This window comes from Cheilinus undulatus, linkage group 3 (genome assembly GCF_018320785.1).
Source record: "Cheilinus undulatus linkage group 3, ASM1832078v1, whole genome shotgun sequence".
Taxonomy (NCBI): domain Eukaryota; kingdom Metazoa; phylum Chordata; class Actinopteri; order Labriformes; family Labridae; genus Cheilinus; species Cheilinus undulatus.
The window spans coordinates 3,101,625-3,119,070 of record NC_054867.1 but is presented as its reverse complement, the minus strand read 5'-3'; the positions used below and the strand labels follow the sequence as shown (position 1 = coordinate 3,119,070).

Sequence of the window (17,446 nt, the reverse complement as noted above, 5' to 3'; positions counted from 1 at the left end):
TGTGACATCCAGCAGTAAAACCAGGAAGAGGAGTGGAGAGAGGCGGGCCGAACAAAGGCTGCAGTACCGGAGACTGGCGCTGAAGGGCGCCAAAAACACTGAAACAATACTGTAGCGCAGCGTTACTCAAGCATGCTCATCCAAAGAGCAAAATTGTTGAAAAATGCTTTGCAAGAGTCTCAATGTACGTAGTGAAAAGTAGTAAAAATGCTTAAAAGTGGGAATACAAATAGATTAAAGGTGGCATAAAGGTCAAAAAGAAACAAAAAAAGTGCCAAAAATGGGTGAAAGGGGGAACGGTGGGCATAAAATGGCAAAAACTGGGAGAAAAGTGAAAATTGGGAAGGAAAAAAGTTGCAAAAAAGGGCAGGAGGTGGCAAAAATAGGTGACAGGTTACCAAAAAATAAGTAACAGGTGGCAAAAATGGTCAAGAAACAGCAAAAACATAGTAAAAATGAGTGTAAAAGTGACTAGGCAAAAAGAGGTAAAAAAAATGGCAAAAATGCTGAAAAGAGTGGCATTTTATGACAAAATGCTGTGTAAATGGGTGAAAATGGCACAGAAACTGCCAAAAAGGGGAAAAATGGAAAAAGCAGGATAAAAGAGGCAAAAAACGTGTGGAAAGGTGGCAAAAACTGGATAGAAGTGGTAAAAATCTGCAAAAAATGGCAAAAAAAAATGTGGCAAAAGTGGTTTTAAAGCAGTAGAAATGGATTTAAAGTGAAAAAAGTTGTTGAAGAATTGGCAAAAAATTGCAAATAAGGGCAATGGAAATATACAGACAAAAAAGTAAAAGTTGATACTGTAGACAGACAACATTTTAAAAGTATGTATTCAGACCCCCTTCACTTTTTAAAATTTTATGTTGCAGCCTGATGCTGCTTTAAAAAAAGAACATTTTTATTCTCATTAATCTGCACTCAGTATTTCATCATGACAAAGTGAAAACGGAATTTTAGATTTTTTTTTGCAAATCAATTGTAATAAAAAACTTAAATATCATATTGAAATAAGTGTTTAGACCCTGTGAAAAAACACTTTAGTTCAGGTCCTCTACATTCCTCTGGATCTTTGTGTTAAACTCTCCATAGAAGACCTCACACCCAACTGTCACAGCAAAACCAAGCCAGGAGGTCAAAGGTGCTGCAGAGCTCAGAGACAGGATTGTTGACAGGCACAGATCTGGAGGCCACAGAAACATTTCTGCTGCTCTGCAGGTTCCCAAGAGAATAGCGGCCTCCAGAATTCTCACATGGAACCAGGACTCTTCTAAGAGCTGCCCAGACAAACTGAGCTATGGAGGAGAAGGGCCTTAGTAGGAGAGGAGACCAAGAACCTGCTGGTCACTCTGACCGAGCTCCAGAGATGCTGTGTGGAGATGGGACAAAGATCCAGGAGGACAACCATCACTGCAGCTCTTTACAGTCTGGGCTTTGTGTCAGAGAGGATCTACAGAGGGGTGAAACTGACAAAAGCCCACCTGGCTTTCATGTTGAGCTTTTCACAAACTCCAAATGTTTCATTAAATGTAAAAATATCTTTTTTATTATAAATGTTTCAGACTTTCTTGTTTTGTATTGGACTTGTTGTAAACTTGTTTGTTAAAAATGTGTGCATTTTTGTCAATGTAAAAATGTTTCACGCTTTTATAATTCTTTAAAGACTTTCTGTAAACTTGTAGAAGCGTTTCAGACTTTTAAATTTTGTGTTGTAATTTTTGTAAACTTGTTTTGTAAAATGTAAATTTGTTTTGTCATTTGTAAAAGTGTGTTTTTTTTTAATTCATCACCTCTGAAAAAAGATTTACTGTCAGTACAGAAATTTTATGAACGTCTACAATAGAATATCAATAATCATTTTTTTCCATGGTAAAACATCAACGATTGTTTTCCAGCAGAGATCTGATTTTTTAATTTAAACTTTTTCTGATGTGCAAAGATCAGAAGGCCTCATTGGGGCACAGCCCAGACCTCTGTAGGGGGTCTGAGAGTCTCCCACTCAGGATTTTTAAATAAAAAACTCTATTGTTGTGAACTCTGAAAACCTTATTTACCATCAATGTGACCTCTGGAAATTTAAAATGTGAATTTTCAAATTTACTTTATTCATCATTTAACATTTTGTTTGAATCTGTTTGTGTGTGTGTGTGTAAAATAAAATGTATATATACTGGATAGCTCAGTGGTTTACATTACTAACTGTGGTGCTGAGTGTCCAGTGTGGGCCCTTAGGCAGGATCCTTTACACCAGCAACATCTGTCCCAGATGTTAGTCACGTTGGATTAAAGTGTCGGCTAAATAACACTGTAAATTATAAAAACTATTTCCAACATTATTATTAATGTCATCACTACTACTGCTCCTCTTTTGGGTCACTTACACACACTTTCAATAGTAAAGTAGTTTCAGTTAGTTAATGCTGTGCAGCTTTATGTTTCATCTCTTTCTCTGCTGTCTCTTATTAATATGTTTTAAGTCTCTTATTTAAGTGTGTTTCATTGTATAATCCAGAAGAGTTCACTTTCTCCTTAACTGTTGTGTAACTCTAGCACACAGTAATCCAGACACATGATTAATTAATCTCATGCAATCCTTGGATGTGAAGATATGAAGGGATTATCAGTTGAGAATATTTTCTGATCATTATTCTCTATTTTGATGCCATTTTGTACTCAGTTTACTTCTAATTTACATCCAAACGAACTGAATTCATGCACACTAGATGAACAAACAGCATCATTAAACATTTAGACAAAAGAATTCAGTTTAGGGAAAAGTTACTAATACAAGACCAACTTCATATAGTTTTTTTTAAAAATGATTTATATAAAAAATAATACTGCAATACCTGAGACAATTCCTGGTGTAAAATGCAAATTTGCATATTTGTATACACATCTCCATTTTATTTCTGTTTTCATATTTCAAAATGCTCTTAGATTTGGTTTAATAATTTTGTTTCTTTCTTTTTTTTTCATGCATTTTTTAACCCTTAGGGCACTGATCATCAACTGCCTGCCTGGGGGCCATATCAGGCCCCCAAAAGCTTCCTGTCCGGCCCCCGAAAGATCATTAAATTCAGTAAAGTAGATGTTGTGGGTAGTATCCTTTGGCTTCAAATGTCTGCCGCTGATAAATCCATCCCACAAACAATTGATAATGAAATAGAGTTAGAATGACTTAATATTTGATCTGTTCTTACTGAAATTTACTCTCATAATTAGATATTTAAAAAGGGTTAAGATTAACAGAAGAGCTGATAAAATGACCAGAAACAGTGGTGAAAAAGGGTTAGAGAGTAACAAAAATGGGTGATAAGTGGTAAAATGGGTTGTGGAGTGGCACAAAGGGACAAAAAATGGGAGAAAAAGTTGTGAAAAGAGGATAAAATGTGACAAACATGGTAAAATAGGAAAAAGTGGGCAAAAAGTATCAAAAATTGGTTACAAATGACAAAAAATAGTGCAAAAAAGTCATGAAAAAGGGTTAAAAAGTGGCAAAAATAGAATAAAAGTGGAAAAATGGATAAGGGGGCATGCAGGAAAAGTGGTTTAAATGGGTTAAAGAGGCAAGAAGTATCAAAAATAGGTTGAAAGTGGAAAAAATTGGTTTTAAAGTTGCAAAAAGTGTTGAAAAATGTAATGAAAGGGGGTTAAAGAGTAGCAAAAACAAAAGGGCAAAAATGGTAGAGTGGCACAAAGGAGATAAAACATGCAGGAAAAGTGGTTCAAAGGGGTGCAAATCTTGCAAAAAAAAAAACGTGTTAAAGAGGCAACAAGGTATAAAAAGTATCAAAAAGATTTAAAGTGTCAAAAATATGTCAATACTAGTAATATAGACCTATTCTCTGGGATTTTCAGCAGCCTGGCTATTTTGTTGTGAGGTCTGTCTCCTGCTTTTCATACGGTAGCAACTAAAATATTTTGACTTTCATTGAGCTATTTTTTCACCTACAACAGACCTAATTTTTGATATCATTTATATACACTGATTTTTAAAAAATCCTTTAAATGACAGTTTTTTTGTCACAATGCCACCATGTTTTCAATTTAAAAAAAACAACATAAAAAAGAATTATTTCAACATCATACATGCAAAGTATTTTTTGAGTGTTGCGTTATTACAGCCTTGGATGTGATTTGCAGCAACATTAATGATTTTTCTGCACGTTTTTGACGCCACCTGGTGGAGAGTACTAAAAATGACCAATTCCAAGGCAAAAGCCCAGATGTAATAAAATGTATTATGTTTTGATAGAAGTGATTTTTTGCACTTAACAGCATGAGTGTAACTCTTGCTTGTAAACAGTGTATTTTTCAGATTTACTGTAGGAGCTGAGCTGGTCAAAATTTATGCCATAAACATGATCACAGCCAGAATGATCTAAACATGAAGAATGAAGAAGCACTTTAAAAGCGCACAACCTCCTCTATAAATTCTTACAGGACTTTTATATACTTTTCAAAAGAAAATTTAAGACTGATAAGACTAGGTTTCTTGAAAGGCGCTATATAAATTCAAGATATTATTATTATTATTATTACTATTTCATGACCTAAACAAAAAAAAAAAGACCATCATATCTTCAGTTTGAAGCATCTGTACATTTCTGGTGACCATTTGTGCCCTGCAAATTATTTCCCCCACGTATAAGTGTGTAAAAGTATTTCATTAATCTTAATACTTAATTTATTCTGAGGAATGTGAGAAAATATGCCAAATGTATTGCTAAAAATAGAAAGTTTAGTAGAACCTTAGAATAAAACACACTAGCCAAAGAGCTAACATTAATAGAATATTTTATTTAGAGGAACAAAACAGCATAGCGATGTTCTCATCTAATCAGTAAATAATATCCAAGGGGGCGAGAAGAAACTTCATCCTCAGAGCAGGAATGAATCATGGGAGGACGAGCTGGAGGAGAAAAAACAAAAGATTCAATGAAGACTTTGAGTTTAATGTGGTCAGTATTGTCTGGACTACTTTAAAATCAACCTCCAGCTGATTAAAGTTTGACTTTAGAGGATCTGTTACTCAAACCCCACACATGAACAAACTCACCGTGGTTTTACTCTCCAGACGGCCGCACGCTCTCAAAGATGCCAGCTTCCCTCATGGCGTTGAACTCTTTGACAGAGTCAAACTGCTTGTAGAAGTCGGCATAGGCCTGTTTCCTGGGCTCTGTCACTGCGTACTGACGAAGAACAGAGGCATTTCAGTTTGGTTCAAACTTTAAATGAAAACCTGAACACACAGATGGAGGTTTAGTTTCTCAGTTTGCCCTGGGAGAACAGTTTTATAATTGACATCTTTAACCAAAACCCCCGTTAATTTATCCTGAGGGCCAAAGTGAGACAGCAGCATCTTTTTCTGATAACCTAAAGCCTAGTAGGTCTAACCTGACCGTTAGTGCGTAGCAGTGCAGCTGTGCGTCCTCTCACCTTAAATGCAACCGCTGAAATGAGGGACAGAGTAAAAGCAATGGGCAGGTGAAACCTCAGACGCTTTCCCAGCAGCCCTCTCATCACAGGCTTTGGCAGAGACATGGTGGACTACCTAGAGAGAAAGAGAGACCAAATCAAGCTTGGTGTTTTTGGTGGATGCATGAGCAGTCAGTGTATCCAAACATCCTTGAGAAATGAAAAATTTTCATTCTCTCTCACAGACAGTATGACTGAAAATATTCAACATCAGAACATAAAGCTAATGTGTTCATTCTGAGACAAAAGTGGGATCAGGAGATGCTCCTCTGGGAAATTTTGAGCTCTGAAAACATGACTTCTTACACTGCACAATATTTTATTGCTCCAATCTGTCATGAAACTGCCTTTGTTTTTGTAAAATTTCACATTCTAGAAATAAATAAAGCTTCCTCCCTCCATTCCTCTGGTCTAATGGTGCCTATGAAAGCTGAACTTTCATTACAGAAATCTGATTCAGATTCAAAAGGTGCTGACTTTTTAATTTTTGCAAACTCTTTCCATGTTTGTGAGTTGATCCTCTATGAAAACAGCAGACATCTTTGTTTTCTGCCTGATTCACTGTCAGTGGCTATGACATGGTTTTACTATGATCTAATCTGCCCATCATTGATCTGTCTAACTCTCAACTAGGGCTGTAGTCAACCAAAGTCGACCAAAGAAAATCTATGTCAACCAAAATTACGACCACAGAGCAATCAACCGATTGGTCGTGCAGGTTAAAAAAATACCAGACTTCTCATTGCACCCTCTTGTAGTCTGGATGACTTTAAAAATCTACACAACAAGCTTTATGAGGCACTATTGATTATTTTTAGCCTCATTTTGTTGTAAAAACAAATAACAGGACTCAGAGACGATCAGCGTGTACCTGTCTTTAATCATATAATTTCCGTGATCCCGGCATGATAACTTTTTGACATCATAGCCAGTTTATTAACTGTATTAACTTACAACGATAACAATTAACAGGATCACCGTTCCAGCTGGCGCTGTCATTAATGAGCATATATCAGACTGCATGCAGTTTATTTACTTCGATCAAGGGAGAAAAGTCTGCTGGTGTAACTTAATAACAAAGAGACATCATCTTTTCTCTCTTTGCTCTCTGTCTGCCTGTAACAGACACTAACGCTGATGTGAACATTGTAATCTGATGATAAACGGGCGATATTATACCCCGTATTTACTAACCAGTGATTTAAACAGGTCACAGGAGTTGGGGCTCTGACAGAGGACAGAGCAGAGACGCTCAGCAGCACCACCTCAGTAGTCTACAAAAAGCCTGCATCTTCGTGTCGAGATTTAGACCTGTTGTTTCCAAGTTACTTAAAGCCCAACGGCTGTGAAACTATCAGAATAAACATGTTCTTTGTGTCACTTTGTGTGCCTCTCTGCCTGTATTGCCCAGCACTGCTCCTCTCTCTCCTGCTGCGTCTGTCAGTCAGCTGCACGCTACGCTGTTTTGTTCTTACATGAACGTGACCAACCGAGGAACAGGAATCTTGGTCGGATGAGAGCATACCGACCAACCATCTGACCAGTCCAATGAAAGCTGTCTGCCCTACTCTCAAGTCTGTTGGTGAAGTTGGTAAACTCCTCTGCAGTCTACAGACAAACTGATGGCTGAGTCCTCATGTATGGGTTGCTGCAGGCTGCCTGTGAACCACAGGAGCAGCACCCTGAGATCTATACAGTGCCACCCATGCAGTCTGTTCACTCTCAGGAAACTTCAAGAGAATCGATGTCTAACTTTGAAGAGAGCTTGGGGCTGCACCAAATCTTACAAAAAAAAAAAAAATCTCATTTAAATATGAGTTTGCTGTTCAGTGGGTAGTTCTGTACGACACACAGACACATGCGTCTCTCTGCATGAGAGAGCTGAGGTGCATCTCTCAGAGCTTCACTGAACTTTCAAAGCAGATGGATTCACCCGTTTCTGTGTTTCTCACCAGTGAATCCATCTTGTAAAAAGCTCCCATCTGAACAGACAGGGCCCTGTAAGAGGATAAAAATGTATAATGCAACAACAGTTTATGTTAGTTTAATTTTAAGGAAAACGTCGATAAAACAGACAGCATTAAATAAGCTATGATTAGACTAATCAACCCTGTGATGACAGTTTTTTAATAATAGATACAAAATGTAAATATTATCTTTATTATTGCAAGAAGGAAAATGCTCAGTAAAGGAATGATCATTTTTGTGACTTATTCAGATGAAGTTTAATTTTTCTAAAAAAAACAACAGTCTGTGGTAGTTTTTGGTAGAATATCCTTGCTGATGCTTAATTGTAACTCATGTTGATGTCAGTGACTGATGTCAACGACAGTTTTTAAGGAAATAAAATCTATTTCATCTTAAATTTTTATCAGGAGGTCAGACCAGGAAAATTCATTTGAAAATGTCCAGTCAAACTGGAATCAGCACCACCCTGGTTTAATTACTACAAAGGCAAAACTGTTTAGAGAGAACGGCATTTTATAAATTAAACCACAGATTTTTGTTCTGGAAGTACACACAACTGGTGCATTAAACTTTAAAATACACAAAAATTCAGTTATTTGTTTTAAAATTAGCCACATATTTACAGCACAAACCGAGTCGGAGGTGGAATAACTGTTCATTGACCGCAATCGAGGAAGAAAGTTCAATTAATCATGATTATGGTTTTTGCCATAATTGCCCAGCCCTATGACAGCTGGGTGAAATATTTTTGTATTTGGAAGCGTTTAGTTCTCTTTTTTACTGTCACAGGGTATTTATGTAACTATTGGTCTAAACTGCTCATGTTTGTGAACTGGCATGTGACTACTCATATCACCACGACACCATGTATCTCAAACAATTATTGATTTGCTAACATGCATGGTTACTCATTTATCTGTTATAAGATTCTGTCAGCAGATAGGGATGTTCTGAAACCATTTTTGCTTCCTGATACAATACCAAGGTGTTGGGGATCGGCCAGTACCGAGTACTGATCCAGTACCGGTGTGAACCTTCTGGACTGACTGTGCAGACTAGTAAATTATTTTAGACCTATATTTGACTCAACTAATAGAATCATAATATCCAGCATCTCTGTGAGCCTAAAGTTGTTTTTCTGTTTATTATTGAGTTTTACTGCTAAATGTTAAAATAATAATACAGGAGGCTGCATCACAGACTCTTACTCTCTCTTATGCTCTACTCAGGCACCATGACGTGATTACAGAGCAGCCTGCAACTGACAGCCCTAAACAAATATGACTGTTAGCATTTGAGTTAGCATTCAGGCTAGCAGCAATAAATGATCGTAATTTGATTAAAGTGGATAAAAAGACGTTCAGTACTGGGCATCAATGGGACGACAGAACGGCTAGCTTCAAGAGGAAAAACAAGTAAGAGGCAACTATTTATGGTTCAAATGTTATTTAACTTTTGATAAACTGTGTCACTTCCTGTTGTGTACGACAAGCGCTGGCCTGGAAGGCGTTTTTAAAGATCAAATTCAGGTAAAAAAAAATATTACACAGCTACCATCCTTTACTGCTGCAGTGTGTCCTCTGGTTCTTCTTCACCGCTCTGAAAATGGTAGCTCATGCATGGCGTGCTTTCTGGCAGCAAAGTAGAACTGATTTCAGATTTACAGCACTAACATTTAGCATGGCTAAACAAAGCAAAACCAAACGGTATCTGATCTGTGCATAAAGGTGTGTACTCGCCGATAACAATATGAAATCAGAACTTTTCAAAAAAACATGATAGGGATGATGTTTGCACAAGTGTGATCATGTGCGTTATTTTACATTCAGCACTGGAATATTTTGCTGAAAATGAAAAAGTAAATGTATTTATGTAATTTAGATAGTGTGCAGGTGTTAAACTGATATTTCTGATGGAGTCATACTGCGCTGTCTAAATCAAAGCTTTACAAAACAAAGTCGGTGGTTTCACTAACATTCATTGGCCTATATCTGCTTTTGTGGTGAGTTGTGAATTTCCTTATTGAATTGATCATCAAGCGCATAAGGTTGCACACACAAACTCCTACCCTAATACCTACACATTCCCCATGCCTCAGCCAGCATACCTGCACTGATAAATACAAGCTTTATCATCTTTATACAGCTCCCTTTCCTTGATTGATTTTTCAACTTCTATAAAAATGTGTATTTTAGACTTAGGGTGTGTATTCAAAGTACAATTACAAAGAGGAAATAGGTGTTTTCGAAATAATGGATAAATAAAAATAAATGTGATTAGAGCACAGGTATTGCCTCTATTTCTGGAGACCGTTAAAAAAATCTAATTTAAACTGTAGTCTTGCTGTACTCTTACCATGGTGACAACATTAGTTAGTCTTTCTCTCCACTCTAAGAAGCTGTGCATTCAGCCAGGATACTGTTACTGTTCTCTACTATTAACAGAACAATTCTCAGTAAGTAAATCAGATCTTTATCAGTGAGGCTATCTGGAGCTAAACCCATGTTAAAAGTGAACGATCTATTGTAAAGTTGATAATTAAACGTGTATTATTTCATTTTTGATATTTTTTTTATCAAAAGCCTACTAGCTTGGGTCAGACCTATTTCCTGACCCTCTCCAGCACAGCTCTGATGTACTGTTGTTTCTTTTTCTGAAATACTGGAATAACGCACTTTAACTTAATGCCCCTCTTTGGAAGAATCCTCACACTTTACGTCTGTTATTACATGCTCTTTTTCTACCAGAATAATTGACATAGCATCACATTTAAATCTATAAAACTCATTATGTGTCTGCCATAAGAGATGCAAAAACATAAATGTAGTTTGGTTTACCATAACGTTTGTTCACAAATTTTTAAGGCCAGAGCAAAACATGTCCAGTGTTTACAAACGTTAGTGATGCATCTATGTGTGTATCTTATCTGTGTGTCCCTGTAGGAAGCTCGCCATTAAACACTGCTGCCAAGTCAGGTCGGCTCAACATTCAAAATATCCCCTGACCCTCTCTACATGAACATGATTTCAATCCAAGGATAATGTGAGCTTTACAGGATCGTTGTATGGCATATAAAACCACAAAATGACCTTAATTTAGGTTCTATCGGAGCATCGGACACGGAAATCTCTGTACTGTAAATCGCTAAAAATGAAATTGGGGTTAAAGAAGGACAATGTCATAAGCTAAACAGATGAAAGAAAGCTTGTATCAGCGGGTTTATACAAATGTATGTTAATTAATACCGTAAATAATATATCTTATATCTGTTGAATCAAATGGCGTCAATTTTTCGCTGCACGTTAAAAAGAATACTATCTGTGGGTTAGCATTTAGCTAATGCCTTATAGCGGAACCACGATAAGTTAGCATGAGCTAGCTCAACAATGCTAACCGCTACTGAGTCGGAAACTAGAGAAGAAAAAATGCTAAAATCAGGAAAAAACACAATCTACGAACTGCTGTTCGTTCAAAGAGGTACTCATTTCATTTAGATACGTAAAAAACACTAATATGGAGATATTTTCATAGAATACTTACTAGTTGGACTCACGACCTTCACAGAAACCGCTAACACTGCTCAGCTGCGTTGCTCTACCGGAAGAGATTCTACTGGAGCCTCTTAGGGACAGAAGTAAGAGTCACGTGATAGCGAAGTCACCGGGCATCTAAGGTGAAGGAAAAAGGCGACATGTTGGAACCAAAGAAGTATTCAGATGGTAAAAATAAACTATTCTAAAGAGAAATAGCAGGGAAAGCAGAATGTGTCATTTACATTCATGGAAATAAAGGCGTTACTAAAGAAAATTTCTCTGACTTATCAGGCTAATGCTGCCCTGAACAGTTATATGTGCCATGTTGGGCTGGAGATACGTGGTTTGCTGTACTTAGATTTTCTAACACATTTCCAGATTTCAAAAATGATTCTGTGATCAGTTCTAGTAATTTGGAGGCCCCAGGCTAAGGTATCTATATATATATATATTTTAGGTAACAAATCCAGAGACCTACTGCACAGACCAAAATCTGAAAAATCCTTTAAAATACTAAAAAAAAAAAAAAAAAAAAAAAAAAAACAAGCATGCCATCTGCTTATTCAAACTCACACATACTAATATTTTAACATGTCTCTGATGTAAGTGTGCCTCATGGAAATAGAAACGTATGGAAATGTAGAAATGCAATATCGTACTTATTGGTGCAACATCTGTTCTTCTCACACGTATTAGACAATTTTCAGTAATCTACCAATTAATCTTTTCAGTATGTCCATAGAGATCAACCTCACTATCTTATATATAGACATTTTTGGGCCTTTTGAGGGGTGAGGACCTGGATGTTAGGACAACATGTTCTCCCAAGGAAAATTATTGAACAATCCAAATCTATTTTTATGCTCTTTAATGCACTCTTTGTCCCTTATACATAAAAAATATACACCTAAATAGCAGAAAGTAATTTAGACGTTTACCTCATACTTAACGCACACCTATACTGACTATTTTTGAGGCCTCAGGCATTTGCCTACCTTTGCCAAATGGTAAAACCAACCAGTGTCGATGGCAAAGAGAGCCCACTTGGAGACCAGTGTAGTGTTACAGTCTGACCACAAGAGGGAAGCAGAGCAACACTGATCTGAGCATCTTCACCACTGAGTCACATGAAGATCTACACTGATGGAGCACAATATGAACGATGTCTTTATGTGTTTAACAATAATGATCCATAAAATAGTTTGGAACTCAAATATCTGCATATATCTTGGTTATATCTGCTAGTTATGATGCATCTGTTATAATTTTCACATAAGATGATGCACATCATTTTAACAAGTGGATGATTTCTCAACTGAGAGATGAATTTTGGTGTCTTCAGAGGGCTTGCCTGAAGTAATAAGGAGAAATAATAAAGGCAAAATGCTGAATAAATATGTTTTACTGTCATTTTAGACTAAAGGGTTTATTCATTGTTAGATTTTACTAAAGCAAAACACACTTCAACGAAATAAAAGTGTCAGTACATTGTGCAAATACTGTGTATACCTCTGATGAAGGTATAAGAGTTAAATCAATATAGGATAGAACTGATGCATACACTCAGGATGGATTTTAAAGGGATACTTCAACATTTTGGTAAATTTGCCCATTGTCATAATCCCTATAGTCTTAGTAGTACATTCGTTACCTTTAGTTGTCTGTGCAAGCTGTTTTTAGATCGGCGGGGCTGAGATGGGAGCTGCTGTGCCAACCCTATGGAGACATATGGTATTTCCGGCTTTCCCTTATCAAACTCATCAAGTACACAATCCAACAACTCCAAAACGCTCTCGAGGACAAGTTGTGACCTGCACATTCACCACGCTATGAAATAATAACGTTTATGTAAAATTACGACACATGAAGCAAATACTCTGAACTACTTCTTGAGTAAACCACTGAGCGCAGTAAAACAGTGCCCACCTCAGGCAGTGCCGTAGTTACTTGGTTTCACCTGGAGTATCATCGGCTCTAAAACAACTTTGTCTCCTAATGTTCCATGATTGGTTCATAGCGTGGTGAATGTGCAGGTTACAACTTGTCCACGAGAGCGTTTTGGAGTTGTTGGATTGTGTATTTGATGAGTTTGATGTCTCCATAGCATTGGTAGAGCAGCTGGCATCTCAGTCCCCGATCTAAAAATAGCTTGCACCGACAACTAAAAGTAATGAACCTACTCCTGAGACTATAGGGATTACAGCAATGAGCGGATTTGCCAAAATGTTGAAGTATCCATTTAAAATGCACATTAAAGAATCATTCACCCAAAAGACACAGACCATCAGTTAAGATGAATGGAGATTATTTTACTCTGTGTATTCTTTCAATAGTCAACAGACAAGAAAAAACAGACATCACAGCTGTAAAACAACTACAGAGATATCTTTATTTATATTTACTGTACAAAAAACTGACTGTTGAGAGAACAAGTTTGCTACACATATGCAGTAAATAAAGAAGTACAAGTTTACCACAGCCTGTTAAATTTAAAATGTATGCAGTTTGCATTTTCACCAACATCTTTCCATAAAGTGCATTTAAATAAGATGAACTGACATGGAGGACACTGCAGAGAAATTTCTATGGCAAAATTCTGGCCTGAAGAGGAAATATGGGTAGCTTTGAGTAGTTTTGTGCAATTTTATTCTTTAAATAAAAATCAGTCCCAGTGAGTATCTCACTGATAACAGGTTGGGGAAAATAAACAGTTAACTAATGTGCTGTATGCTGGTTAGCCAAACACTTTATACATGAATACATTAATTCATGAAATTCACAAGTCTGTGGTTAAAACATCAAATTTGCAACATTTAGGCTTAAAATACAGGAAGGGCTGGCAGGTTTCTAGGGCTCCTCTCCCTTGATATCAGGTTTTTACTTTTTCACAAAACCAATTTCTTATTTCAGCTAATAGCAAAAATGTCTGGCTTGCTTGTCCGACATGAATTGAAACTTTTAATCCATTCATTTCCAATTTCTGTATAACAAATCAATTACATTTCATGATTTCAGGAGGTCTTAATTAGACACTAGCATGTTGCAATCAAGATGTGTGATGTGAGGGTGCAGAATCTTAAATAAATAATAGGTAGAAGTATTATGATAATGCAGAGAGGAGATGCAGACAGAAATTGCGGCTAGAAACATTAATAGAGCACCGTCCTGTCCTGATATTTGTGTAAACTCATTCCTTCACACAGCCTTCTTCTTTCCTCTTCGCTCATGCAGAATGAAAGACGCACACATCCCAATATTCAGATTGTGGTTCGGCAGGTTGCACAAACTTTGCAGACCTCTTCAGTGTGTGGATCACTATATTCGTTTATTCAAAGTATGGTTGGAGGGGCATGAAAATTCCAGGAGTCATGAAGGGGGAGTACCAAATTTTTGGGGTAAGAGGAAGATGGCTTGAAAATACAGGAGAAACTCAGAAAAACAGGAGTGTTGACAAGTATGAACCATTTTTGGTGTCAGGCAGTCCCAAGGCAGAGACTCATGCCAGCAAGACACCGGTAAGGGTTGTACCATCACATTACCGACGACCCTTATGCAGAACTTTGAACCATGACAAGAGCAGATGGGTTTAAATCACAAGATCACCCCTCTGCAATACTAGATCGCCTTTTGGTAGAGGCTCATAAAATCAGGATACTGGATGACCCTTGAACAAAACTTTAGCACAACTATGATAAGTACCATCATGATCCTAGAGAATCAAGTCATCATATTACTTTACCATACAGTCCTATAGTGGAGGGTCACATCACCATGATGCTGAAGGGTCCAAGCAGAGAAAGGTTCACCATCACGGCACCGGACGTTCCTAAGGCTGACAGTAATACACTTATGATACTGTAAAGTCACAGCTAAGGGTTCCATCTTGTTGTTGGACATTTCTTAGGTTTACAACGATGCATCACAACATTCCTTAAGCTGGTGTTCACTCATGATACTGGTCTGTCATTAGGCATAGCGATATACAGTCTGGGTACCGTACAGTCCTGTGGTAGGAGACATATTTAGTGTTCCTTGTGCAGAAGGTAGCACCGTCATGATACTGGACGGCCCTGATACTGGATTTTCACAAGGCCAACAATCATACCATCATAGTTTTGGATGATTCTAAGGCAAAACATGTATAATTATGATACTAGATATCCTTTGAGCAGAGAAATGAATTGTCCTATTGTAGGTAGATGGTCCAATGGCAGAAGGGTCATTTCATCATGTCTTTGTTTGAAAGTCATACCTTCATGATACCAGATCATCCTAGGACAGAAATTGTGCCACCATGATATAAGACATTCCTAAAGCCAAGGATAGTAGCATCATGAAACTGGTCAGTCACACAGCCAAGATTCCTACCATCTGTGTACCTTACAGTCCTATGGCAGGTGGCTGAACCATCAAGACCATCAAGGCTAAAAGTCTTGGCATGATGGTACTGGATTGTCCTGAGGCACAAGATCACACCATCATGATCCTGTAGAACCTATGGCAGTATCCAAACAATACTGTACTGGACAGTCATGAGCCATGGAGTCACACCAGTGGGATTCTGGAGGATCTTACCAGAACAGAGGAATCCACGGCAGATGGTCTTACTGAATGATCCTGGACTGTTCTAAGGCTAAGGTCTTGATGTTACACTACTGGACTGCCATGAGCCAGAGAATCTCGCCATTATGAGAAATCCTGTATGAATCAGAGAGTCATGAGACTGAGAGTTATAACAACTGGAATCCAGATAATCTTATGGTAGGTCTCTATACCATCATGATACCGCATAGTCCCAGAGCAGATGATTCAACCTTAATGATGCAAGGGTAAATGGTCTTAGGGCAGTCTTAAGGCTGAGTGTCATGTCATGATGATACTGGATCACCCTGAGACAAAAGGCCATGCCATCCTGATACTGGTGGAAACAATGGCAAAGTCCTAACATTTTGGACAGTCTTGAGCCAGAGAGTCACCCCAGCTGGATTCTGGAAAATCTTAAGGTAGGGCCTCACAACATCATAATACCGGATGGTCCAAGGGCAGAAAATCCCACCTTTGAGATGCTGGATGATCCTAGAACATGGTCTTATGGAGTGACACTGGACTGAACAATGGTGGGGGGTCTTGTAATGGCAATACTGAATTGTCTTGATACTGGTGGCACCAACAGCAAAATCCTACCTTTATTGTATGGTCATTAGCCAGAGAGTCCCAAACTCAAGAGTCATATCAACTGGATCCTGAACGATCTTCTGATAGGTCCTCATGCTATCATGATACTTGATGGTCCAAGGGCAGAGAATCCCTCCTTTGTGATGCTGGATGATACTGGGGTAGATAGGCTTACATTCTGATCCTGGGCAGTCCTAAAGCTGAGTGTCATGCCATGATGATACTGGATCATGATGAGGCACAGGATTATACCATCATGACATTGGTGGAACCAGTGGCAAAATCCTATTATTATTGTTTTGGACAGTCATCTGCCAGAAAGTGATACCTTCTGGACTCTGGATGATCTTATGGTAGCGCCTTAGATAGGAAAGGCCGTAGGTTACTCTTAGGTAAGGCCATCACAATTCTGAGTGGTGCCAGAGCAGATGTTCCCACCTTTGTGATGATGGATGACAGTTCTTGTGGCTTTCCATGATAATACTTCATTGTCTTGAGACACAGGATCCTGCTGTCATGGTCCTGGTGGAACCAATGGCAAAAGCCTGCCATTTTTTGAACAGCACATTCATGACTGAGAAAGTCATACCAACTAGATTCTGGATGATCTTAAAGGTAAGGCACCATGGGTGGTCCCTGTGCAGAGAAGTCAATCTACATGGTAGAGGATGATCTTACAGGGAAGACATTCTTATAGAATGGTACTGGACAGTCCAATGGCTGAGGGTTGTGCCATGATAATATTGGACTGTCTTGAGGCACAGGATCATGCTACCTTGCACCAGCGGCACCACTGGCAAAATCCTACCACTACTGTGCAGGACAGCCAAGAGCCATTGGTCATACCCACTGGAAACTGGATGGCCCTAAACTAGGGTGGTGAATCACCCTGGCACTGGATGGTCCCAGGGCAGATGATTCAGCATAAATGATACTAGATGATCCTGCAGTGCAATCCTATGAAATGATACTGAACAGTCAAGTAGCTGAGATTTGAGCTACAATAATAATGGACTGTCTCACAGCACAGGATTGTGCCATTTTGCACTGGTGGAACCAGTAGCGAAATCCTACCATTACTGTACATGACAGCCGAGAGCCATGGGGTCATAACATCTGGATACTGGATGGCCCTAAGCTATAATGCTGAACCATCCTGATATTGGATGGTCCCAGGGCAGAGGGTCATATATTCAGGGTGCCAGATGTTCCTCAGGCAGATGGTCATATTATCATTATACAAGACTTTCCAAGGGCAGAGTTGCACCACCACTGAAGGCCTAAGGCTT

General features: G+C 38.3%; 2 protein-coding genes across 3 annotated transcripts in view; both read right to left on the bottom strand.

Moving 5' to 3' along the window:
* Positions 1–4,783: 4,783 nt before the first annotated feature.
* LOC121505946 (cytochrome c oxidase subunit 6C-1) lies at positions 4,784–11,117 on the bottom strand. 2 transcript variants are annotated; one of them, XM_041781404.1, is made up of 5 exons: positions 10,990–11,015; positions 7,434–7,479; positions 5,443–5,557; positions 5,063–5,195; positions 4,784–4,915 (listed from the first exon to the last, which is right to left on the bottom strand). In XM_041781404.1, the coding sequence occupies exons 3-4, from the start codon at positions 5,545–5,547 to the stop codon at positions 5,070–5,072; spliced, it is 231 nt and encodes a 76-aa protein (XP_041637338.1). In that variant the 5' UTR covers positions 5,548–5,557; positions 7,434–7,479; positions 10,990–11,015; the 3' UTR covers positions 4,784–4,915; positions 5,063–5,069. The 2 variants fall into 2 exon arrangements, with proteins under 2 accessions (XP_041637338.1, XP_041637335.1); XM_041781401.1 differs by lacking the exon at positions 7,434–7,479 and having other exon boundaries at positions 10,990–11,117.
* The window catches only part of angpt4 (angiopoietin 4), a 101,503-nt gene continuing 95,073 nt past the window's right edge, over positions 11,017–17,446 (bottom strand). The window contains exon 11 of the mRNA XM_041781400.1: positions 11,017–11,117. Coding sequence (XP_041637334.1) covers positions 11,091–11,117 — 27 coding nt within the window. The 3' untranslated portion in view covers positions 11,017–11,090. The remainder of the gene's footprint in view (positions 11,118–17,446) is intronic.

Coding starts and splice junctions, on each gene's coding strand:
- LOC121505946 (XM_041781401.1), bottom strand. CDS start 5,547: ATGTCTCTGCCAAAGCCTGTGATGAGAGGGCTGCTGGGAAAGCGTCTG. Junction 5,196..5,442: donor TTTCAGCGGTTGCATTTAAG/GTGAGAGGACGC, acceptor GTTCTTCGTCAG/TACGCAGTGACAGAGCCCAG.